Raw genomic sequence first — 26,500 nt, 5'->3', positions numbered from 1 at the left:
CCTACACCATATCCCCCAACACCACATCTAAACGTCTCTTAAACACATCCAGGGATGGTGACTCAACCACCTCCCTGAGCAATCTATTCCAATGCCCAACCACCCTTTCTGTGAAAAATTCTTTCCTAATGTTCAGTCTAAACCTACCCTGTTGGAGCTTGAAGCCATTCCCTCTTGTTCTGTCATTAATTACCTGTGAGAAGAGACCAGCACCAAACTCTCTACAGTGTCTTTTCAAATAGTTGTAGAGAGTGATGAGGTCTCCCCTCAGCCTCCTCCTCCTCAAACTAAACAGTCCCAGCTCCTTCAACCGCTCTTCATATGATTTGTCTGCTAGGCCCTTCACCAGTTTCGTTGCCCTCCTCTGCACTCGCTCCAGCACCTCGGTATCTCTCTTGTATTGAGGTGCCCCAAACTGGACACAATACTCAAGGTGTGGCCTCACCAGTGCTGAGTACAGGGGCACAATCACCTCCCTACTTCTGCTGGCCACGCTATTTCTAATACAAGACAGGATGCCATTGGCTTTCTTGGCCAATGCAGTCTCAATGGATATAGGGGGCCTAAGCCTTAGGTTCAACAGGACGCTTATGGTCCAACAGATCCAGTGTGATAACCCATGAAATACAGGACGTCCTATACGAGATGGTCAACCTAGCTTCCTCTGAATCATTCCTTAGCATCCTCTGGCAGTGCAGCATGGATGGACTTCTTCCATGCCTTTCGGCTCTTCCCGTATTTCTGTGGTAGCTGGATTTACATAATTATAAATATAAATACACACGCACATATATACACTAGTACTAGTAGCCCAAATTGTCTGAAAAAGTGACTTCAACTCATTCTGGGCACGTGCTGCTTGGCTGCACAATAAGTCTGAGACTCACATGAATTACTCTTTACCTGTCCCTACTCAGTTCAATGTCCATGGCTTAAAATGAAGCGTTAGGGATACATCGTTCAGGTGAGTTTATTCAAATACAACAACAGCAAAATAACAGGATTCCCAGATGAAAATGACCCTCTATTCCACAAAACAGGGGAGAGAAAAAAAGTTAGTGACAGAAATTACAAATTTTGGCCAAAAAATTTTGAATTTCATTACTCTCTGAGTTCAGCACAGATACTCTCTCTATTGAAAGCCTTTGATATTCTGCAGAGAATTTGGTATTCTCTGGAGAATTCTTTACAGTACTAACTACGCTCAGGGAACAAGTCACAGCCCACTAGTGTAAGGGGCCAGATCTCATCCATTTTCCTCTCTCTGGGAGCTACCATGCCTCACCACACCTTCTGGACATCTCATATTTATTAAAGGAACTGGTTGCAGACCAAGGTATTACTGAAACTGATGTAAATTTTCAATGCGTTTTATAGCAGTTGTACCACAAATACAGACTACAGTGAAAAATTAACCAAATTAGAGCTTAAAATTGTCTCAGCAAAGGAAAAATGTAAAGCATTGCAGAATCATTCTTGACTTCACTCTCCAGGCTTTATAGTATTTTATTGCAGCAGGAATTACATTACAGTCATAAAATATTTCACTTGCTGAAACTCCTAAAGTAACACCTACAAAATTATGGCAAATACCATCAAAACACTTATTTTGGCTCTCCTCAGGAAAGCACATTTTCACAGGCTTAGAGCTGAATTCCTGTGCAGAGCCTAAACAATGCCCAAATGAAGCAGGTGAAACTCCAAAGGCTTTTGACCTCCTCAGATCTGTATGTGATCTCTCAAAATACAGACAGATCATCAGACTCTTCATATATGACCTGTGCAGCTCGGTCAAGTTACGTGGGTTTTCCATTGAATGTACTGACTGAAAAGACAGTGTTGAGGAAAAGATTTATTTCCCATTCTATAATATTTCTCTGGTTTATAATTTGTTTTAAAAATTACAATTCTCGCAACAACTTCACTTCGTCTTCCTCATCGCTGTCAGTTACATTGATTAGGTGGATGCTGGAGGGAGTAGATGGGGTGGCTGACAAAACCTCCTCCAATGCTCCAACATCCAGCTGAGGTAGGGGACTTAAATACCGCTCCTCATTGCAGCTGCTGTAACAGGACACTACTTCAAGGCTCTCACAGCTGCGGCGGTCCTCACGTATGCTTTCTTCTGGGCATTCCTTGAAAGGATAGTTTCCATCCAGAGCTGAAAACATCATCTCCTGTCTTTGGTACCTGTCTTCATAAAAGCCAAGGCACTGAGGCACTGAGCTGGAGAAATTCCCACAGCCAAATGGAGGTCGACTGAACGGGCATGTGCTGCAATGAAAGAGATTGAAAGTTGGCTTTCAGAAATGCAGATTGCCTGGACTTCCATTCAGCTAAGAAAAACAGAATGATGCCAATGTTCTATGCTAGTCAGCTTATCCTGTTGAAATATTCAAAGCACACATACTTTAAAACCATACCTATGGGGCCATAACAAGACTCATGCACAGATTGCATATCTGTGAATATGCATCTCTTCATGCTAGATACATGCATGAAGTTGCTCTGAAAACAAACACAAACCCCATAGTATTTATCAGTGAAATAATATCATGGATAAAACAGCATCTGATAAGCCGCAGTATATTAACTGACAGAATAGTAAAACAAAGCATCAAAAGTTCCTCTGTGTTATTTTTGTATGCCAAAATTTGTGACAGAGCTGGGGTAAACCGCTCTTATTTATTCTTTGAGTGGACTCCTGCATCGTTACATTGTTACTGAACAGGAGGACTGACAGAGAATCCTTGTGCTCAATATGTGGTTGCCAATGTTACTATTTAAAGAATGTACAGTGATAAATTTTTCAAAAACAAACACATAGTAGATTGCAGGAAGTTACTATGTCAAATGTAACTGTAGTCCTCTGGTGTCAGAAGTTTGAAGTGTTACAAAAATTCACAACATTGTTAAGAAAACAAAGTATGTGAAGAAGGAATAGAGCTCTACAGTGCAGCCTTTATAAAGACACTGATACAATGTCTATTGAGGTTTCAAGGAGACTATTTATCTTTCCAATCTAACATTTAAAATTTTAGTGTATGAAGCTGCATACATTACATAACTTTGCACTGTCAGTGCTACTCAGAAATTATGATTCTTGTATGCAAGAAATGAGTTTATAGGAATGTGAACTTATAAATCCTTGCATTAGAAAGATCCTGGCATTAGCAAAGCTGGCAGCCTTCAGGAGTTCATTAATGTGTGAACTCAGAACAGTCTTTTATGGTACAAGAACACTTCTCTCCCTCAGAGGCCTCACAAAACTGTCTAATTTCAGAGACCAAGGGCTAAGCAAAGTTCATCTTTAGCAATTTGGGGACTATGTGTACTGTGTTTCTTTAAAGGACCTCAAAAATAAAACTACCTTGTATTGCACTTACCAGCTCATTAAGTTCTTATGAGTTTGATGAGTCATCATCAGCCCTAATTTATGATCAGGTAGTCTTATTGCCATAGGAACATACTGGTTGTTGCTATTAGTAGGAATGAGCTGTGTATTAACAGGCAGAATTTAAGCCTACTAGTCGTAATAATTTGTTATGTTTGATATTGCACAGTCATGAAAGAAAAATGATGCCTTACAAAGAATAAGCATCAGTAGGTCATCAGACTTCTTGCATATGAGCAGCACACCTGCTGCGGGGAGGGCACTGTGCTTTCTGTGCATGCTTAGCTTAGGAAATACCCATGGGATATTACATGTGTCAGCTTGTAAATTCTTTGATCAGGTGATCTCTGATTGACTGCCCAGAGACTGCAAAGGAAAAACTAGGAATTATTACCTACATAACAATTCTGAAGACATTTCCCACCAGACTGGATTCCAGAAATATTGGTAGTTGTGACAGCTGCAATCATAGTACCCAGGAGACATCTCATACACCTACTATAATTCTATCTGATAATTTTCAAAATATACTTACACTAACTCTACCTAATGCTTTTTTGTAGAAATCAACTGCACTTAGATGCATAAAGTGGAGAGAAGATATTTCTATTTACTGTGGGCTTGGGAGTGCCAATTACTGCAATAGTACTATGGAGCCTTCAATAACTGCACATATATTATGAGCAGGCTCAGGCCAGCAGGTCCCCCCACAGAGGAGCTATATGAAGGTAAGAGCACCTTTCCTTCTAAATGTTCCATCTGCTTTCTGTAAGTCAAAAGACTCTCTGCCTTTTAGCCTTTTCTTACTGGTATTGAAATGAAGGGTTTCATTACCTTGAAGGGAAGTAGTGAGGTCCAGGTACAAAGTAAGGGTGGTAAAATGGAAACCGAGGAGGTACTCCAAACAGACCAGCTGGCTGACCAATGGGAGGAGACTCATAGAGATGTGAGTGAAGAAAAGGGGTAGCTTGGGGAAGAGGCACGCCTCTAGGAAAAATAGAAACCCCTGGGTACTCCTTTGGGGGCTCACTATTAGATACAGAAAATCTGCTATTAGTGGTGGTTATGTTACTTGGGTTTCTGCTCTCAATGAAAACTGGCGTATGTCTCTTCAGAGAGCAATTGAGCCCAGTTGATACATCAAGAGCTTCTGCCTGAGCAGGTTCAGCAAAGTGCTGTGGTGAAATTACAGGGCGCAGGGGCAGGGTTGGAGCTGGAACAGCCACTGATGGGGTGCTTGCACTAGTAGTCTGGAAAAGAGTAATTGGACCAGCATGTTGAATGGAAGAAGCCGGCAGACGGATGGCAGAAGGAGCTTCACCTTTAGGGAACAGAACAGTCATTTATCAAACATGAATAGAGGAAGAGACTTCATAAACAGCAGCATAGCAAACTACAGCCAGAGCCAGAACCATTTCCCTCAAAACACTTTCCAGCATTACTTCCCTGCAACTCACAGTCATACACCACTTGGCCTACATGTGTTGTGACAGAGGGGTTTGGAGCCCACGCATTCAAGCTTCCTTCTACAGAAACCCAAGGGTGAAAGAAGAATGAATTGGCTAGTGAGTGTTAAGGCTGTGAGGCTGGTGAGGGCTGTGTCTTGTCCTGGTATGGCCACAGCATGGGGCTGGAGCATGCATTTAGCACCTGAAGCTTGGACAAGCTCCCAAGTCTACTAGCTGAGTTGGAGTGAGCCAAATTCTTAACAAATCTGTGTTGTGCCAAAGCAACAGTGAAAAGCAGAGCAACAGTTAAAACACTCTACTCTCCAATATGTTTTCTTATTTGTTTCACCAAGGAACATACCCGATAGCCAATTTCACGTTAAAATGTTTTGCAGAACATACACTTGAAAGTACACTTTCAAATCCCACCTCACCTCAAACAGGACTGCCCTTGTACAGAAAGATTTCAAAACACATTAAATAAGCATTTTCAAACCCCACTACCTAGTCTGAGTCTAAATTCCAAGTCAATAGAACTTAAATGGGTCTAGATTGTTACAGTTCATATTTAAGAATCATTTCAACTACAATAGGATAATAAACTCTGGAATGAAACATAGTAGCATCTGAGGACAACATAACATTATAAAATATACTAGGGTAAGAAAACAAACAATACTTTATTCAGTCAAATTTACAGAAGGATTTGAGAAAGGATCACATCGCTAACTCAGAACTACACCAGAACAAAGCTGAGTTTTTTCTTTTACATCTCTGAATATTACACAGCATAAACAGGCATTCCATTTTCTTGTCTCATTGGAAAAAGAGCAGCCCTTGTCTCTATGCTTAAAGAGAAAACCACCATTGCCTGGATCTAAGCTATTCGTTGTTGAAATCCACTGGCCATGCACTGACAGCCAGAGCTCCTTCAGTACAAACTCTGCAGGTCAGCTATTATACTTGACTGTGGACTCTCATACTACACCCTATTTCACCGTCCATATTGACTTCTGATAAAAAGGAGGATCCTTCAAGGTTAGGTGCAACTTTTTAATGCATTCCTTCTGTACCTACATTTTTGTTTGTATAAAAGCTGAGAACTATGTATGCTCAAACTGTGGGCATGTGCAAGTTCATAACAACTATATCTAGAACTATTCCAGGTGTGCACAGATACCTAAGTGTTCATGGAAAATGTGCAAATGAAAAATTTCTTTTTCAGATTTAGTGACTGCTTTAATGTTGCAGCACACACACACCTTACTAACACCGTACTAACTTCCTTTCTGATGACCTTGTTGACAATTCTGTCTGCTGTGTCTTATAAGCAGTCTAAGTTGCTGAGCATTTGCTCTAGAGCAATGGTGTCCCCACTACGAAGGAACACTAACATCAGAGTGGAGGTGCCACGGACTAAGCTAATGAGTTTTTCAGGCTTAGTAGAGCAGGGCTGAGCACTAGCACAGTAGACCTGGTGAGGTAAGGTATGTGTGAGGTGGAGACAGTACAAGAAAAAGAAACAGCTGTAGCTCAACAGGAAACACGTGTTGAGCAATAGAGATCCAAAAAGACCAAGAGGTAGGAGGAGGGAACCAGGAGCTAAAAGACAATAGCAGGGATCTGTGGGCAATGAGGAAACCAGAAGAATTTAAGAGGCTGAGGAAACAGTAGGTAGAGACTAGGAGGCAGAGGGGCAGTGTAGAGGAGGACTGATAGGAACAGTGGTGTCAAGAAAGACCAAAAATTTGTTTTAACTATATCTACACTACTGTATCTATAACTTTCACTACAAAAGGTAAATTCCAAATTTTTAGAATCATTCACTACTGAAAACTCACAGACTGGATGTCCAATACTGTTCTTAACATTGGGGATGACAACAGAGTAAGCAGGTGACTGGAAGGGACAAATGCCAGCTGGATTTGTAGTGATGATACTCTGAGAAGTGCTGGAAAATACAGCAGAGACAGGCAGTGGAAAACGCTTCCTTTTGCTTGGTCGTGGTTGATAAACCCAACCTGTCAGAGATGAAAAAAGATGCAGACATAAAATTTTTTGGGATGGTCTCATTTGTTATGTAAAGCTATGATATCTATAATTCTGAAGTATCTAAAAAAAGAAGGAGTCCAAAAACTGCTCCTATAGTCAATGGCGGAAGAGGATGTAAAATGATGCGGGCTACATTCACAATAAACTCACTATCTGGCCATCAGACTACTAAAGCATTCAGAAGAGCTGCTGTAGCTGTGGTGGCCTAAGACCATAAGAAACATTAGAGACTACAAAGGATGAAACATCATTTTGGTTACTTAAAAAAAATAATATGCTTTCAGGCACTAGGAAGCTGACAGAAGGACTGCATGCTTGAAATTTTTGTAATATTTTTCTAACTCTATTACTTGCTCTAATGAAAGAGATATCTTTTTTTTCCAAAAAAATCTTGCACTTCTAAAAAATTCAGGTAAATTAATACATGTTTACCAGGAAATTCCTCTCTGTGCCTTTGTTTTATTTTCTGAGCTTCATCATAATAGGGCTGCTTCTGCTCTTCAGTCAGTTTGCTCCACTCCAATCCAAGCTGGACACTGATTTCTGCATTATTGGCAGCTGGGTTAGCTTTTGCTAGGGCGGGCCGATGAATCCTAGCCCACACCATAAATGCATTCATTGGACGCTTTACATGGCCACTTTTGTCCTTGCTAAATGGAGTATCTGGCATACCTATGCAATAAAATGAGGAAAGATGATCATCTTCCAGGCAATATATGTAATGCAGGTTACATTCAATAGTATATCAAGATGATATTTGGCAACAGTCAAAAGAATCACTAGAGCTTTGGAAAACATGAAACTTGATGCACATTTGGAGAGCAGTTCCTAGAAAAATAACTAAGGCTAAGGGAGTATCCTCCATGAACCTTCACTGAACCACTGCATAAGGATTCATTTATGTGGGTTTTGTTGTTTCTTTTTTTTTGTTTTAAATATTAATCATATGGAACTGCTAACACACTGGTTTGGATTTCACTTGGCTAGATTGTTTTCTTATGAATTTATAAATTTATGAATTTATAAACTGAACATTGTATAGCATAGACCATACCACTGCAAATTTTTCATCACCACCAGAACTATGTATCCAAAGCCCTAATAATGCAGGGACCAGATCTAATGATGGCATGGCAGTTTAGTCCCACACCTGTGCAGTCCCTGGCTTCTCAGCTGAGATTGCTGCTGGTTTCTGGTTGGGTGGGGTTTTTTTCCCCTCTCTCACTCTTTTCTCAGATGCGGACACTCATTTTGCTGGAGGAACCTGTGTTACCAAACGACTGTGACATGACACCCAGCTTTGGCTTTACCTTGTAAACACAGACTGCATTTAAATTGAGCTGGTGACATGATGAACCCCCAGACCCCTCACAACTGATCCCTGAACAAGCAATTTCCTCTGTGATAAAGGCTTAGAAATAAACTCTTTCACATTATCGATAAAGGGCAAAAGTTTTCTAGTCTTTAAAACCTCACTTTAAGTCATTGATTTTGAAAGCCTAGATATCTTTCAAAAATAGTAAGCTTCTAATCCAGATGTTTCAAAATGTTCCTCATTTAACATGTCCAAATTTTCTCTGAGAGGCGTATCAGCGCTTCACAGCTTTAAAAATCAAGCAGATTCTTGACCTTAAACTTACAATCACAGCTCAATGCAATTCTGAATAGTTATAAGGGGTTTAATGTAGTCAGGGAGCAAGTGGACAGTACTGCATTGATTTTAATAAACCACTGGAGAACTCTGTGCTCCCGTATGTTTACATCTTATGCTGAAGAGTAAGTTTGCACAACAAAAGCTTGTTATTTGTGAGTAAGTTTGTACGATGACCAAGAGAGTTGTACAAACTCCAAGGATGGTTCTCTAACACAACCCTTCCACTTGTGTTCTCCTGTCTGATAACCTGTCAACTGTGTGCCACTCACTGAACCCTTCCAAGCTCTCTTAACATAATACCTGAATCGGAGGGCAGTACTGTGAGTGGCACATTTTTAGTTTCAATCTTTACTGAAGGCTCCAGTAAAGACTGCATTTTAAGCGGCACTTGTTTCACCGGCATGTTAGTCACATGGATCAGCTCTGATGGCAGAGGGCCTTGGATCTGTATGCGGGTCCCAGGAGGTAAGGAGTGAATCACAACTGGGATCTTCAGATCTTCAGGAAGGATCCCACCGGGCTGCGCCTTGTGGTCATTGGAGCTGGCACGAGCAGGCCCACACAGGGAACCAGCCGGGGCATCATCCTTTTCCACCTTCACCCTGCAGGCCTCAAAGGCCTCGTCAGGCAGCTCCACCTTGACAGCACCTCCTCTCCAGGGCTCCTTCCCATTCCCCCTCTTCTCCAGCACCTTCACCTCGTTGTGGCTTTCTCCACCGCCCCCTTCATGGTCCCCTTCTCTCTTGATGGAGATGTGGGCTTCCTCTTTACCCCCCCACGGAGCTGGGGAGAGCCTGAAGTTGCCCCCTGACTCTTTGCTGTCCTCGCGGCAGCCCGGGCCATCTCCCTCCTCCCGCTCGGGCTTCTCGACTTTGATGTGCAGTACCCTGAGGGGGCCCTTGGCCTCCCCCTGCGGGGGGGGCGGCGGGGGGCGGCGGAGACCCGGGGACGGCTCCCGGGGAGCACTGGAGCGGAGAGGTCCCTCTCTCGCCCCCCGCTCCATCCCGCCGCCGACTGTTGACCGTCTGCGGCAGTTGCGCCAACGGTGGCCGCGCCCTCGCGCCGCCACCGCCCACCAGTGGTGGCGCCGCCATCATTCCACCCGCCTCCACCGCGCGGCGCGGTCGCCATGGAGACCGCCGGCGGAAGCGCCGCGATCCGGGCCGGCCCGCGCTCCGCCCACCCGCTCAAACCATAGAGAGGTCCTCCTGGTCGCCCAGAAAGGCTCGCCGCTGTGCTCTCTGGGGGTGTCCGGCGCTTCCGCTTCCGCTCTGGCCATGCTGGGGTGCTGGAGGGCCGCATCAGCCATCTCTGCGGGGAGCGGGCGGTGGGCGGGCTGTGTACGCCGCCTTTCCATGGCGAAGAGCAAGTTCGAGTATGTGCGGGATTTCGAGGCAGACGACACCTGTCTGCCCAACTGCTGGATAGTGGTCCGGCTGGACGGCCGCAACTTCCACAGGTGAAGGCCGGACGGGCAGCCAATGGCCGGGGCGCTTGTAGCGGTGCGGTCGCTATGGCGACGCCTCAGCGGGCGGGAGGGTGGGGGTTGGGGTACGGCAGGGCGTACTTCGGGGTTTGCTCGGCCTAAAGGCGCTGGAGGTGTGCGCTCTGAGTGCTGAGCCGAGAGGAGGGGTTCTGACTGGTGCCCTGCGCTTGGCCTTGGCTGTTTCCTGCCCGAGCTGCTTGAATCCAGCAGGTGCAGGGGTTACAAAGGCTCCTTTCGCCCCGAATCCCCATGAGCCCTTCACTCGGCCTCTCCAGGGCGCGGGGTTACTGCGGGGGTTTGTCTTCAAGGGCCATGGGCAGCTTCAGAACAGCGCCCTCGGCAGGGTGGTAGGGAAATAGTATACCAGTGCCTTGGGTGTGCTGGGAGAGGGACAGCAACTGGTGTACGGCAATATTTATTTGTTTTGGTAGTCGGTGTCTGCATGGCGTTTGCCTTTCTTCAGGATAAATAGACCACAGTTCTCTCGAGTAGTAGGTGATGTGTTCTTCCAGGGGATTTGATCTCAGGTTTAGTCCCATGGGGTTCTCGTAAAGCTCTCGTGTTTTGACAGGTCTACTGATAATGTTGGCATTGTTGGACCAAAAGACATGCTAGGAGAAAGTGAATTTACTGAAAACAGTATTTGTCATTCTCTTATTCCAAGAAAAATAGAGAAAATGGTCATTTTGAAGGACTGGTTAGAGTGGGATGTTAATGGCAAAGAGAATGGGTTATCCAGAATGTATAAAAATATTTTTCTTATTGTTTTTCATACCTGGAGGGAATTCTGTGTCAGTATTGACAGTATACCTGAAATCAATATTTATAGAAAGCAAATATGAGGAAAATGAATGGGTTAGCATTTTTAGTGGCTTTTTAAGGGATTCTTATTCAACCATTTTTGCCTTGAAGGTTTTCTGAGCAGCATGAGTTCAAAAAGCCAAATGATGACCGTGCTCTTCATCTGATGACCAAGTGTGCCCAGACAGTGATGCAAGAATTGGAGGATATTGCTATTGCTTATGGACAGAGTGATGAATATAGTTTTGTTTTCAAAAAGAAGAGTAGATGGTTTAAAAGAAGAGCAAGGTAAGAGCTGTTTCGATATGTAAGCGAACTTGTTTTTAACATCTCTCCCTAAACCTGTAATTCTTGAGATTTCCCTTACCTACACCCAGAGGTTGGGAGCAGGGCTGTGTTTGGGTGTATACACTACAATTAGTTCAGGTTCTTAATGTGAACTCTTTGCGTGTGATCTTTCAGGAAAATACGTTCAGTGGTAGAATTTTAAAAAAAGTTCTGATAAAACAAACATTAGAAGCAAACACTGTTAGAGCAAACATTCTTTGAAAAAAATGTTTAATTTTCCGAACTCTTTTACTTGATTCTCAGTACTTCCTGTTCTTCAGAAGAATCTATGCCATAGCTGATATATTGGGCCGTTATTTAAGAAATGCTGCCATCCACCAGAATTATTGCTCCTGTTACCTTAGATAATCACAGATATATAATCATGTTGACGTATTTCTTTCTTTTTTTCCTTTTCCTTTGTGTTTGCAAGTAAGTTCATGACTCATGTGGTCTCCCAGTTTGCCTCAAGTTACGTTTTTTATTGGAAGGATTACTTTAAGGACCAGCAGCTTCTCTACCCACCAGGATTTGATGGACGAATTGTGTTGTATCCCAGCAATCAAAATTTAAAGGACTACCTCAGCTGGAGACAAGCAGATTGTAAGCGTTTCTAGAAAACGGAGATTTGTGCAGTTGAGTTCTCTTCCTCTTTGAATAGAAATGCCTTTATTGCCAGTGCATTTGTGTGTATCGGTATCAGTGAAAGAACAGCAGGTAGGATGGTATTTTTAAATAAACAATACCAGAATTGTTTTGGGCTTTGTGTGGATGTAGAAACACTGTCTAAGTCTTCAGGCTACAACTATATTTGTTGCATGCTGGGGGTGACTTCAACCCAGGAAATATTAGAATTATTAATAGAATTACTTTATTACTTTTTATTTCTGGACTTGTTTAGCCAAAGTAATCTGCTTTAATGAAGAGATGTGAATGTTTGAATTCACACCATGTAGCAATATTGTAGCAATCAAAAGTGCTGCTTATTCCGTGCTAGAACAGACCATTGGATTTAATTTCTAGGCTTTCATTGGTATGTTAGACTTTTAGATTTATGTTACCTCCATTAACATAGGTGGAGATAATTTACGTTACAAATAAACGCCTTTCACCTCTGCTTCCTTGTCAGTATTTTATAATGAAATCTGTCTTCTTGTCATTCTTACGATATGCAGTACCTTAAAAATGAATCAGAAAGATTGTATCTTCTCTAGCAACTGATGTTATTAATTCCCCTTTATTTTTGGATGTTTCCTGTATGTGTTTTTTTTCTGAGTTGTCACTCAGATTTGGTAAATACTCTTTCTCTCGCTCTTTTCTCTTTTTCTATAGGCCATATTAATAATCTTTATAATACAGTGTTTTGGATGCTTGTACAGCGAAGCGGTTTGACACCAGTGCAAGCACAGGATAGACTTCAGGTAAGACTTTTTTTTTTTTTTTTTTTTTTTTCCTAGCTACAAAGAAAATCATAAGATTTGCTAAACTGTGTCTTGCCTACCCAGCAGCCCTAGCTGGCTTGTCTGTTCTTAGTAAAATAATTTTGCAGGTGTGGATTCAACAACTTCTTAAATTATACAGATGTTAATATGATTAGCAAATAATGTATTTTTTGTCAAATATTAGCAGGATTTTTGTTTCTTAATTAGCATGTTCAGAAATCTTTAAAACGTTATATAAACATTCAGTATCCATAAGCATGAAGTACAGTGGCAGTCTTCAACTACTATTGATTCCCAGTCCTTTCTGTAGTATTTTGTCTCATTGTGCGGACTTCGGCAGATTATTTCTGTTTTCTCTTGGAGTCTGTTGACTTTCTTCAATTTGTCTTGAAAACGTAATAAAAAACCTCTCTGTTTTAATATCTTCATTTGGCAGTTGGAAATAATTCCTCTGTTGGGAGAGATAATTAAATGTTGTAATTTAAAGGTGAAAAACCTGTATAAATGTCAGTCTTACTTGCAGTATTCACCCAGCTCTTACCCTAGAGATTCAGTTTGTGTGTTTTTTATAAGAGTACATTTTCTTTTAATTTCCTCTCAGGGAACTTTGGCTGGAGATAAGAATGAAATCTTATTTTCTGAATTCAACATAAACTACAACAATGAACCTTTGATGTATAGAAAAGGAACTGTCTTAATATGGCAGAAGGTAAAAAACTGTATTACCCCTTGCTTCATGCTGATGTTTTAAACAGCTATGCTATAGCAGACAAGCTACACTTTAAGATCACCAGATGTGTCCCAAATGTATGTCTATATGTATAAAATATATTTTGAAACTAACCATATTTGCCATATAATGATGTGTAAGATGACTAATTTTTTTGGAGGTGTTTTTCAAATCTCTATCTATGAGCATAGTGTAAAAATTAGTCTCTGAAGTCTACCTTAAATGCAAATCATGACTGTTGAGATACATTGTCATCTGTTGATATACATTTTATGTGTAGAATTTCACAAGACTGATCTGTATTCTAGATAATTTTCCCTGGTTTAATGGATCATACAGTTCCTTCCTTAGTGTTACCAGCTTTGAAAATTGAGGATGTATTCTGCTTCCTGAAAAATTACTTTTTAATGACTGATATGGTAATCACTGGAGCACGTGCCAGGCCCTTCACAGGGTTAGATCCCGAGTATTTCCACTGCAAAGGAATTACAAACTCTTGTTCAGTAAGATAACTCAGCTCATAGTATGCTTAGTCCTTTTCTACTTCTGTAAAGGAGCGTAGTAAGCAGTACAGCTGTTAACGGGGAATTCCTTTTAATGATAACTTGGAAATTTTCATCATTCTCGGATTACATCATTGATGCAGAATTAGTTTAAGAAATTCCTGTCCTGTGTTTTGTATGAGATGAGACCCCAGAACATCATAAATGTTTATGGCCTTAGTATACTTCTGTAGTAGATCTTAATTGGAAATATCTATTTTGTGATCAGGGCCTGATCAGTCTGTGCTGAGAGTTCTCTGTAACTTGTTCGGCCTTTCAACTTCTATATGTAAAAACCTGGTAACACTTTTTTTTAATTATTTATTTTGGCTAGTTACTTCAAATGAAATAATAGAACTACTTAGAGGCTCCCTCCTGGAAATACGTTCTGCTTCTTCCTCATACATACTTGGTAACTGTAGTCATTTGGAAGATTTCACATTTGGTTTATATAGCTCCAAATTAAGTATCGTACTTTATTCAAGAATTCTTGCATTCAGTTATGTGAATTTGCAGCTAACTTCTTCAAGCCATGTGACGATGCCATGCAGTTTCGAGTGCTCATGTGTTAGTCTTTGAATTGAGAACAGACTCTCTTTCAGAAGAGTTAGTGTTCAAATTCTGTAGTATGCTATGGGGTTGATAGTTGCTTTTGTTGTAGCTTTGTTTCTTGTCCATTTGTGAATCCCCTCTGGAGTCTTTTATGTCTGCTAATGTGTCAACTGCATTTTCAGATTAATGAAGTCGTGACTAAGAAAATAAAACTGCCAAAGGAAACAGAAGAAAAGGAAGTTGAAGTGACCCGGACTAGGACTAAAGTTGTTCCCCTGCACTGTGACATAATTGGGGACCAGTTCTGGGAGGAATATCCTGAGATTCTGGCCGAGGATAGTTGATATCTCTGATGAGTATAACTGGTAGTTTACTTTTTGCTCTGCTTGGGTTGTTGGCAAGTGAGGTGTATGAATGGTGGCCGTAACCTTCTTCAACAACTACATTGGTTTTAGCACTGTTGTTGCCTGAAGAAAAGACACTGGTATGTTGTCTGACATGCAAGGATATGCTGATATGGAAAACCTAAAATCATATTATATTTTGAATGTTAAGAACTCATAAATTAAGACTGCTTCCTTGTACATGGATATTTGTAGAAAAAAATGTATAGAAATTTCATGCATTTCTATAGCATTTAAACCATGAGGTATTTTACTGAACTGCCGAACTATAAAAAAGCTTGCATATTTGAACTGTTAAAAGCAGAGGAGAAAAATTCTTTTGATTTTTGTTTCGACTGAGATGGACCAGAATACTTCAATTGGCATTTAGTATTACATTTCAAGGCCAGTGTGTTTAGTTGGATTAGTGACAAACTGTTTAACTGCCTAATGTCTCTGATTCTTTCAGAAAGGAGACAGAGTAGCCCAGCAGTTTCCTATGACTGATTTTAACAGCTTTTGACAAATGTACAGGACTTTTATACTTTTTAAAAATAAAAATAATAGCAATTTCTTCCCTGCAGTGTTTATTGCTTTGCTTTTCTCATTCCTGGGACTTTTACTAGTAATTGGTGAAAGTTCCAAACAGTGAAGTTAACAGAATTCAAGTCTGTACAGTATCTTATTAGAAACTGGGTAGACATTGTGCTTTCATCTTCCGTGGCCTGGGAAGTCGTCTGTCTTCTACTGTGCAGTAGAGTGAAAGGTAGCAACCCAGGGGAACATTGCTGGTGCCTGCAAAGAGGGTGCTAACAAGAACTTGTATTGCTGTTCCCTGATTTTTCCTGGGGATGACACAGATGTAGCAGTCTGGACAATACATGTTCGTTAGATGGAATGCAGGAGTGTGTGTTGCGTGGTCTATGCACAGTTTTGTTCTGGTTTAACTATCAGTTAAGACCCTTTGTCAAAACAGTTAAATCGTACAACCTCTCAGAGCGGAAGTATTTCCGCTAATGTAAGGGGACTTGTCCCACTGTAACTGGAATTTGAGGGAAATAACCTATTTCAGTATAGAAATACAACTATAATTACGTAATAGGTATTTACAAGGATATTATTCCTGAGTTTAACCATACCAGTTTCAAAAATAAGGTGCTCGAACAGTAGTCTGGCAGGCTGTTCCTAGGGGATAGTCAGCAGTTGGAACTGGCCATAAAAGTGGAAAGAAAGGATCAAATGTGACTGAAGAAGGTCAGTACTGAGTGAGTTTCCCATTAATTCGTGTAGCAGCCTACTTCTTCCCCTTTTCTTCCCACAGGAAGAACTTACACATTTTTGTGTAGTAGTGTTGGTTTTTTTTTAAAGAAACACACTAAACGGATACTGATGTAAACTACTACTTTGCAGTTTCATCCTGAGGTTAAACAGTGAGTCTGTGTGTTTATAATAGGACAGGGTTTCCCCTCCACTGCAGTGTGCTAATACTGAGAAGTGAAGTACATGCAATGAGAGAATGTGTATCGTCTTTAGTTTGTAGAATGGGATGTATAATTCCTAGGAAGAGGATATGAGGGGTTGTGTGAGATGGTGACTCTGAATGAGTCATTGCAGCAGTCATTTACCACTAAGAACTTCCTATTTGTCTGTTTGGGGGTTTTTGTCTTGTAACACAAATATGATTTATTTGACTTTGAAATGCTATATGTTACTACCTGGTGCCTGACTTTGGGCATTACTTGTAAAGTGATTGTTCCAGGGGTGGTGACAGCTGGATTTTGCAGTCCGAGTAAAGATGAAAAAAAATTTTGGCAACTATGATTAATGATTGGAAAGTATTATGTAGGGTTTTTTACCATATATATTATGACTACCTGATACATAAATACATTGTAGAATGTATGTACATTGTGTGTGTGTGGTGGTTTGTTTTGTGTGTTTTTGGTTTTGTTTTTTTTTGTTTGTTTGTTTTTTTTACAAAGTCTGTGTCAGGTCTTGGAGCATTTTCTAATTAACTGACACCCTTACAATAATATGTAATAAGTAAACATACCTGTTTACATATGGATGCAAACTTTGGAACTAAGATAGGGATTGTCTGTACAGCCCTGGCCTTTGTATTAATATAAATGCTAGAGAAAGAAACACCTCGTGCTATCCTCATGTGTAAAGTCATATATATTACTTTGTAGCTGTAGGGGAAAATAAATCTTCCTAAGGTTCCAGAACTAGACTGGTGTTAGTGGCACACACAGCTCGACCTGTGTCCTACGGCTGTGCTTATAGGTGTTTCTATAGGTGACCAATCCCCATACTGTGACCCAGTGAAGAAATAAGTGTTTCCTCTGATGCTGGTCAGCAGCCTCCGGCTGATGTTGTATTGCTGCAATGGGAACTATTCACCATACAGGAACCAGTTATGAAAGATTAATGGTGGGTGGTGGAATCTGCTACGGTAAAACCACTCTGCAGCATTAACACACGTTGCCTTGCTTTCCTTGGGAGACGTGTTCCTGCACTGCGTACCCTGCTGCGGGCTACAACGCGCATTACATCGCAGCCACCTTTTGCCCAGGTGCCCTTTCATCGCCCGGGCCCCGGGGCAGCCGGAGCGAGGTCCCTGCTCGGGAGAGGACCCGGTCCAGAGACCGGCGATGGAGTTGCACCAGGGACTTAGCTGAAGATGCAGCGCGGAGGGTATCACCGCAGTCCCGGTACCCCCGGCCCGCCCCCTGTCCCGCTCCCCGGGCGGAGGCAGCTCCGCCCCTCGCGGCCCGGCCCGGCTGCGGGCGGTGCTCCGCGATCTCCCCTCCCCGCGCCGCACCGCCCGGAACCCGCTTAGCTTCTGGGCTCGCCGGGCGGCGCGGCAGCGGCCCCTAGCGGCGGCAGCGGGCCGGGCCGCCGCCCGCAGCCCGGCATGGAGGAGGACGAGGGGGCTGCGGGAGGCGCGGAGCAGCGGCGCCCCCGCCGCCGGCCCGGGCCCGAGCGCTCCCCCAGCCCCAGCCGCCTGGACGTGAGCTCTAGCCGCTTCGACCCGCTGCTGGCGCTGTACTCGGCCAGCACGCCGCTGCCCTTCCCCGCCGCGCCCTGCTTCAACAACCTCGCCGAGTACGAGAGCTTCCAGCGCGGCCTGCTCCGCCCGCGCGGCCGCCGCTCCGCAGCTCCCTCCCGCCGCGGCCCGGCCGCCACCTCCCGCGCCGCCCGCCGCGGCCCTCCCGCCTCCGACCCCGAGCGCATCCAGCGTCTCCGCAGCCTCATGGTCAATGCGGGCCCCGAGCAGGAAGCCACCGAGGGCGGCGCGGCGGCCCGGCGCCGGCGGGCGCCGCGGAACGTCCTCACCAGGATGCCCCGTAAGGGCGGGCGGCCTGAGGGGGGAAGGCCCTGAGGGGGGAAGGCCGGGCGGTGGGGTGAGGGGTGCTGCGGTGGGGAAGGGGAGTGAGGTGGGGGGCTGGCGGAGGGACTGGGCCGGCGCTGGGGTGCGGGGAGATGGAGGGGAAGGCTGTGGGGACTGAGGGGGGGGGTCGAGGGATGCGGGCTGGGCCCGGGCGTGGGCCGCGGTTGGGATGGAGTTTGGGGGAGTTTTTAGAGGTTTGAAGAGAGTCGGCGGCTGAAGGAAGCGGTTGGGTGACAGCGGGGTGGGTGGGAGGGGGAAGTGATGGAGTTTGGGTGGAAACTGATACTTGCGTGCTAGGTTGGGAAAATTGTGTGCAGAAATGAGGAACGGCGCGTTTCACAGAACTGCTTACCCAGAGATTACACTGATGTTGTTACGGTGACATCCTCGTCTGTTATTTGTTAATTAGTTTGTTAATTGCGTTCATCCTCATGATTTTAAGAAAAAAAGGGTGAGAAACTGTTGTGCTTTCAAAAGTACTAGTTTTAAACCAGGAATCAGATTTGAGCCCGGGCAGGTCATATTTAAGTCATAACTGCAGCGTGAGTCTGTTAAGCGCTGCTATATCTTGGTTACGAACTGTATATCCTGGGGGCATAAATACAGCGCTGGCACTTCTAGTAACACAATGATAGAACAGGGGATTGAGGTGGCAGGCAGCTGCGATGTTGCCGTGTGATGTATCTGTGAAGATGATAGTAGTTTCTTGTCTAAATTTATGCATGCAGTCAGGATAATAGCCCCTGAACATTAAAGGGTGCAACTTGTGCACCTACACCAAGAACAAAATCCCATTGCTATCAAACGAGATGTCATTTTCGTGCACTGAATGAAAAATACTGGGTGTTTATTGGAATCAAAGTATCTCTTCTAATCACCAGCATCACCTTAATAATATTCCTTTTATAAAAAGGGAAAGCCCAAAATGTTCAATTCTGAATGCCCAGAGCAGAACTTTTTTCTTGCTTAGGCACCAAAACATTGTGTATTCATTGCCATAGGTGCTGCATGATCCTGAATATCACGTCAACTTAGCATTTTGCACAAATGCAGAGGTTCTGTTGGCGTAGGTTTTCCAAAAGAACTGACCTTAAATAATGATTTAGGATCTTAATGTAAAGTGTCTGTATTTGGATTACTGGGATGAAAATTGAAAAAAAAAAATCTCTGTAAAAATTAACTTTAGTGGTGGTCTAGCAAACAGATGACATGTTTCCATTAAGAGCACGTATTTAATATCCACCCATCTAAGGCTGGACAGTGAGGGCTTTGAAGACTGGCACAACTGACATAGAAAGTGCTATTCAGCAGTCTGGAGAGTTTTAGGAATAAATTATAGCCAAAATTTTGTGATTTCCCTGTAAGTAGAGGGTCTGTCTGCACCGCAGGTGGGCCAGCATTTGAAGCTTGGATTCTGAGGTGGTAGCTGCCTCTGAAAGTAACTGATATGTGGTTTGCTGCGTCCCTCAGTTGTGATGTTGTGCTCTCAGGTAGCCGTGACAAGGTATGACAGGTTCCTTAAATTCAGTGGGTTAGAAATGTAAAATGGAGATAAAATTTTGCCTGTCATGAGGGATGATTTCAGATGTAGCCATAAAAGTAAGAAGGAAGCTACTTTAGCAGTGCCTGTTTTGGATCAGTTCAGGAGATGCTATTTCAAATTAGTTTGCATTTACCAAGGGGCAGAGAACTCACACGCAAGCAGTTACTGTGGAGCAGTTAGAAAGGCGTTTGATAGTGTTCTGAGTTATTTCAACTGCTCTGACTTGCTTTGCTCTTGATTTTTTTTTTTTTTTAATCTCTCTTCATAAAGTCTATCCCGGGGACAAGGACTTCACCAGAGTTTGGATCTTTATTTTCTCCCTCCTGGGGTCCTTGCCCTGTGGCTCACAGTAGTTTTCTCGTCATTCTTCAGAATCCTGGTACTAAGCATGTGCTTATTTTATACAAATAGGGATTGGATTTTGAGTACAAAACCAACTAGGTAACTCTTTTCCCTACAGACTGAAAAATTTTTAATGCTGGTACTTAACAGCGTCAAAAGCCACGGGCAAATCTAGCTGCACGCAGAGCCTGGTCATTACAGGCTTTGATGCTTCCAGAAGAGAGACGCTGCAAAGATAAATTCCTTGTGTTGCTGGTTTTATTTTTTTCTGAGAAGTGGATGTCAGATTGCTGAAAGGTTTTTGGATGATGTGTTCTGTCCTTTTGATTAGGTGAAGTTGGAGGTTTGCCCTGGTGAAGCTGGAACCTTACACAGCAAGGAAAAGTGGGAAGAGCGTGTATTGTCTAGATTTGGTAGAGCTGTTAAGTAGTGTTTTCTAACAGACCTAACGGGGTGCCGACAAGCAAAGGCATAGTTGGAAATAAAGATTGTACTCGGATTTTTATAAGAAGTTGTAGATAAAGTTCCTATATAAAAGGAACATAGGCATCTAAAATCTAAAAAAAATCTAAAATGATCCTGTAAATTCTCAGGTTTGGTTAGAAAAAAATACTGGTATCTGATTAAAAGCATCATTCTGATGTAGTGATGGTGTCACCTCTAGTTCCTGTGATGTACCTGTGAAGTCAGAACATAGGTTTGTCATCAGTTCAGCTGAAGAAAGCACAGAGAATAATGAAACGACTCCCATTAAAAAAGCTGAGAGGTACTGAGGCAGCTTATGCTGTGTGTGAAAGCAATTTTCTTCAGCTGTCTAGCTGGAGAGAGCTGGAAAGAAGACGGTGGGTCTCAAAAAATAAATGTGATTAGGTTAATTCAGAGGAAACTGCTTTAGATTTCCCTGCTGTGGCTAAGAATTGCCATGCAGCCGACTACTGCAGATCAGCTGTCATACAGTAACATTTTACACTCACAGGATTCATTTTCTAGTGTGTAAATCAAACCTGGAACATAGGCGAGAGGTCATCTGTGACTCAGATATTTTTATTAATATGAAGAACTGTGTGAGATTTTAGACCAATACTTTCCTCTGCCTCTCAGCAGGAATTGCGCAGCAATCCTGGGGCTGCGTTTGCACAAGCAAACAGGTCGCTGTGGTAGCTGTAATTTATTGCTGGAATGGCTTCACTATGGCATGGGTGGAAGTTGTAAATAATATCTACTCCTCTAGATAATGTACACTTGCAAAGATTTCTAGTGTGCAGATAAGGCTTGTGTGTACCAGGTAAGCTGTATGTTTTACTGAGTTCCTTTGGGTTTGCCCCGACTAAAAGCATTATTGTGCTGCAGTTTAGCATGGTTTCATTGGTGGCGGCCTCTTTTAGTAATTTTCTTTGCCAAAGAAGTGTACATCTTTGAAGGATGTTCAGCTGGCTGATGAAAGTTTTAACTGAAACAATAAGATTTTATGAACTTAGGCTGATCCAGTTTAGTTAGTTGAAGAATTTGGAGTCATCTGTTGTTTCAGAAATCTCCTTGTAAAGAAAAGCAACGCATCTGATACAGTACTTTATTAACAGTTTATAACTAATCTGAAGTAGCCTTAACTAGGCATTTGTCGTTTCTGCGAAGCTCTCTGCTTCTGTGAGCTTTCTGTTCCCTTTGAACCACTTCTATTTATGATTAGCATTACTTAGAATGTTTTTGAAATGTAGCAAAAAGATTTTCAGCTAAGGCTGATTTAGCTTTGGGTTGTGTAAAGAAAAACTTCATATTTTCGAAAGTCTTTGCTGTCCCCACTGTAAGGAGAGTTTTGTTCATCTAGTAATTACAGTCGCAGTGCGTTACAGTGCTCTGGGACTCATTTCTTTTGCTTTGAAGACAAGTGTTGTACCAAGATCTGCTGTACTTTTACATAGAGTAGATTTCTACATATACATATATATATCTGTTATTTGTTGCAGACCGGTGATGTTCTCTTTCTGTTTTAGTCCATGAAGGCAGCCCGTTGGGGGAACTTCATCGCTGTGTCCGAGATGGTGTAAAAATCAATGTCCATATCCGCACTTTCAAAGGGCTTCGTGGAGTCTGCACAGGGTTTTTGGTTGCATTTGACAAGTTCTGGAATATGGTAATTATTGTTCTAGCCCTTGATTTATAACTGCTGTATTGAAAACCTGTAATTTGCAACAGGTTTAAGCAAACTACATTTTGAGAAGATTAATGTGGTATTGTGGTTCATAAAGCTAATTTGCTATGGCACTAAATGCTGGGTTTCAGACTTAAGTGGTGCTTGGTGTTGGATTGGTACATCTCCAAGGGGGCCTAGCCATCTTAGAGAAGGTTCTAAGTTAGAGAGAAGCTTTGAAGCATTCCCAACATCTTCAAAGGTTTTCTATAAGATCCCAGGAAGGTGGAATATGAGGAATGTTAGAAGTTTCCAAAGCTTTCTCTGCAAAACACAATCTTCTTATAGTAGGAACCACTTCTCTTTTTTCTTTCACTGACACGTCAGTGGGATGTCAGTGGCAAAAGCTTTTCCCCGTGTTCTGCCTCATGAAGATCTTAAAGACAGTGGATGGAAAAGTAGCTATTGAATATTTGTGAGCCTGAAGCTGTGAAAAGTTTGGAAATGGGGGCGGGAGGGAGAGCATTTTGCAGGGAAGGATTTTGCAGGCAAGGCTCGCAAAGATTTTGCAAGTAATGCAGAATAGATGCTTTGCTTTGGTGTTGCTTTTATACCTCAGTACAACTGAGAAGCCAGCTCCAAAGCACAGCTTGTTCCTGGAATGGATTTTCTCTCAGAGCATAATTTCATAATGCCATGACACAAAGCTGGTCCAAAGCTTCTTTATGTTTTCTTTTCATTTTGACCTATCTGTTTCTTTTATCTTCTTCCAGGCCCTGACAGACGTGGATGAGACGTACAGGAAACCAGTAATGGGCAAAGCTTTCTACGCAGAACCTCAGCTTACACTAACTCGGGTAGGTAACCGTCTCCAGTTTTCTTTTTTTTTTTTTAGTATCTCCCTTTTCAAAATAGTAAAAGGGGAGTGTTGATTGGAAAACTGTATTTACATTTGAAGTATTTTACCTCCTTTTATTACAGATGACTCTAAAATGACTTGAACTGGGGGGAAAAAACCACAGTTTTCTGACATTTTGAAAGTACTTTGGCCATACTTTGGTTCAGTGCTACAGAAGCTCCACTTTAGAGTTCCTAATATCTTATCACAGTTGCTGCCACTGCATAATTTGATATTAATGTTCATGGCATGACAGTCTTTGCCTTCAGCCAACAAAACGTCTGTTCGATCACTTGAATTTTTAGTCTAGGTACTGTGAAGCCCAAGATTCTGAACGTTGCTCCAAAGCAAGGCACTCTCTAGGATCCAGCTGCAAAAAAAAGATGTTTACAAAGTTGAGAACTGAAGAGATGATAGATTAACTTCTGAACAATGAAGGGAAAAACTGACAGTGCTGTGCCTGTTGAATGGCATAGCTCTGGGCCTTTTGAACATCAGAGAAGCATCACAAAAACTTTTAAACAGTTTCATTGTGAGGAATTTGCTTTCAAATTCCAGCCATTTAAATCTGTTTTCTGATAGAATCCACCCTTCCTTTTTTAAAGATTAGTTAAAAATAATCAAGTTGTCATTGTTCCTTTAGCCCCGTCTTACAGGGATTGGCTTTCCATCCTGTTGCTGGGAAGAGACGGGCTAACTGAGAATCCATTTTGTTTGTCAGTATTTCATAAAAGCTTGCCTGCTGCCAGAGTAAAAGCAGTTTCTTTTCCAGTTTCAGTACCATGTGTTCTTAGATTAATGAGTTCATACAGTGCTTTGGATCTGCTGCTCTAGCTTTTATTATTTTTCTATTGTTTTTTGTCTGCTCACCTCCTAGAATACCCATACGGCCTCTTTTAGTTTGTTTTGGGAAACACCAAAGGTCCATTGTTTTTTCAGTATACCCTCTTTGCTGACTGAGGCCCCTTATCTTAGGGATTCATGTCCTGCCTGAGGACACAAGGACGAAAATCTCTCTAATACTATCTGACAACATTACGAGAGTGTTGGGGAAAGTGAGCTAATGGAGGAACTTGGTAGCTTTCTGTTGTTCCTGACCAAAGTTAAATGCTACTGCACATCAGTATTGCTCCCCAAATTAAATTCCTTGGTGCTCACATGAAGACGCTTGTGCACATACAAGAGATCCAGTCATGGTTTGACTTTGGCAAGAAAACAGTATTTATTGCTGGTAAAGTTCTTCACTAATTGTGTATTGTGAGCTCTGATTTGGGATCATATACACAAATACCACATAGACGTGCCAAACAAGTGGCCTCGCGTTTTACAAATGTGATCATATACATAAATGTTCTTTTACAGCTGTTTGACAGACTCAAACTGCAGGAGTCCTCAGTAAAGAAGGGAGCTGACTCAAAGACTCTCTCAGAGGAGCTAGCCCTGACAAACGACTCTCAGACGCTGGGACTGAAAGTTGGATCAGGACGAGCGAGAACAGAAGATGATCGCGAGAGGCAGAAACGCTCGGGGAGAGCTGGAGAAAAGAAGATGCCAAGTGACAGCTTGCATCTGGCTGCCAGAGGTGAAGCTGATGTGAGTAGCGGGACTGCCCACACAGAGGGTGCCAGTGCTGGTGCTACCCGTGCAAGAAGCCAGTCACGGAGAAAAAGGCGGCCCAAAGTGGATTACCAACAGGTGTTCACACGTCACATAAACCAGATTTTCATTCGAGGAGAGAATGTCTTGCTTGTCCATTTAGCACATTGACTTGGCTGAGCCTTTGTCAGTGTATTTATTTGATAGCATGAATAGCCGCTGCAGCTCTCATTGCTATTTTGCGTTCTCATTAAGTATGGTGGTACTGTGACTGGTTTCCCATTGCCACAAGGCAGGGGAAATAATTCTACCTGGAGCATCCTGAGCTTGATGCCAAAGCAGCCTCCTTAGACCTCTGTTGGGGGTCTCAGGACAAGGTCAGCAATGCAGATGTTTCTGTGGGATGAGGGAGGTAAGCACAGATTCCCACTGCTTCTTACAAAGAAGCTAAATGGAGAGGGTTGGAAGAGAATTTTGGTGTACTCAGTTATAGGAGCTAATTGTGGCACACATTTAAGGAGCTTAAGATTAGATCTCCACCTGAAATGAATCACAAATGCTATTTTGCATGTTCTGAGTAATTTCAAGAGAAGATTGCTAACGAAACCAACAGTTTATCTGCTGTTGTTACATGGATGTCGTCTTTTCCAGACATAATTCTGACAGTCATTTTGAGATAGTCTATAAAAAGGTGGAGAGACACACAGCTGATGGCTATTAGCCTCTTCTTCGTAGTTAGCTCCATCAAGTCCTGTGTGATAGAAGACCTCTCAATTGAAAACTTCTTTTTCTGTGAACAATGGCAGGACTTTAATTTGTTTTCAATATCAAAACTTAGGCTTCTATTTGTAGTGCTGTGCTTTAGCCCAGTGTCACCAGCAAGCAGCTAATGTAGCTGATCCAGGGACTTCCATATTTGGAGTTTATCTGTGGATATTGTGGATGCAGATGGAACATTGTACTTTTATATTTCACCCATTTGCTACTTAGTGTAATAGTGAAGTTTGAAAAGATGTAGTTTTTCTTCTCAGATTTAAGTGTTTGTGCTGAGCACAATTGTACTGTATCTAAGCGCCTTTCAAGTTCCCTCTGTTGAAATTAGAGGTACTGTATCTCCAGTGATTCTCATGGAGCAGAAATCTTCATGGGTCTTTCCTATCCATATGGATGATGCACCACCTAATTCCAGTTGAACTGAGCTTTGGAGGTGTGCCAAAAAATGTTCTGAAGTATAAAAGTCAAACTCAGCTCATCGGTGGTTTTATTTTAGCAAGGTTGTTTAGCTACTGTAGGTCAGGCCAGGCTTCTGCAGGTATAAACTGCTTTCCAAGATACATGCAGAAGTCTGAGCGTAAATGAAGTCGTTATATTGTCTAGTTTGTTCCCCAAGTTGTCAAAGGACACTAGATTTCACACTGTTGTTCCTGTATTCATCTCAACTACCTTATGCTTTGTGGCAGCTCCATGTGTTTAAGATAAAGGTGGGAAATTGCCAGCATAATGGTTAGCTCTGACAATGGGTAGAACAACATTTTAGTGCTTTATAGCAAGTCTTGTATTGCATATAGAGGTCATATGTCTTCAAACTGAGTGACTGTACTCTCAAAGACATGTATTTCTGTTGCTGCAAAGGCAGCATACAGTTTGCTTGTCATTAAGGGTATGTTTGGTGTTTGGATGAATTACAGAAATCATTTAGCAGGAGTTGCTGGGCATACAAAGCAGCTATATGCCTCTGGGGGAGCTTGAAACTTTTATGTCAGCATTTCAGATGACATGGGGCTTGGA

At 42.5% G+C, this 26,500-nt stretch overlaps 3 protein-coding genes across 3 annotated transcripts; 2 read left to right on the top strand and 1 right to left on the bottom strand.

Moving 5' to 3' along the window:
- Positions 1–1,901: 1,901 nt before the first annotated feature.
- On the bottom strand, positions 1,902–9,551 carry SOX30 (SRY-box transcription factor 30; the record flags this gene model as incomplete). The annotated part of the gene is made up of 5 exons (XM_082490214.1): positions 1,902–2,274; positions 4,229–4,715; positions 6,684–6,863; positions 7,327–7,566; positions 8,849–9,551. The coding sequence occupies 5 exons, from the start codon at positions 9,549–9,551 to the stop codon at positions 1,902–1,904; spliced, it is 1,983 nt and encodes a 660-aa protein (XP_082346340.1).
- Positions 9,552–9,825: 274 nt separating this feature from the next.
- On the top strand, positions 9,826–15,371 carry THG1L (tRNA-histidine guanylyltransferase 1 like; the record flags this gene model as incomplete). Its single annotated transcript, XM_082490037.1, has 6 exons — positions 9,826–10,007; positions 10,947–11,123; positions 11,596–11,765; positions 12,495–12,583; positions 13,206–13,313; positions 14,611–15,371. 6 exons carry the CDS (start codon positions 9,826–9,828, stop codon positions 14,770–14,772), a joined length of 888 nt encoding a protein of 295 aa, XP_082346163.1. The 3' UTR covers positions 14,773–15,371.
- Positions 15,372–17,728: 2,357 nt separating this feature from the next.
- On the top strand, positions 17,729–24,883 carry LSM11 (LSM11, U7 small nuclear RNA associated; the record flags this gene model as incomplete). Its single annotated transcript, XM_082489832.1, has 4 exons — positions 17,729–18,161; positions 22,082–22,221; positions 22,992–23,075; positions 24,479–24,883. The coding sequence occupies 4 exons, from the start codon at positions 17,729–17,731 to the stop codon at positions 24,881–24,883; spliced, it is 1,062 nt and encodes a 353-aa protein (XP_082345958.1).
- Between the last annotated feature and the right edge of the window lie 1,617 nt (positions 24,884–26,500).

This window comes from Vanellus vanellus (genome assembly GCF_965231255.1).
Source record: "Vanellus vanellus genome assembly, chromosome: 13".
In the NCBI taxonomy this organism is placed as follows: domain Eukaryota; kingdom Metazoa; phylum Chordata; class Aves; order Charadriiformes; family Charadriidae; genus Vanellus; species Vanellus vanellus.
This window is presented reverse-complemented; position numbering and strand designations above follow the sequence as displayed.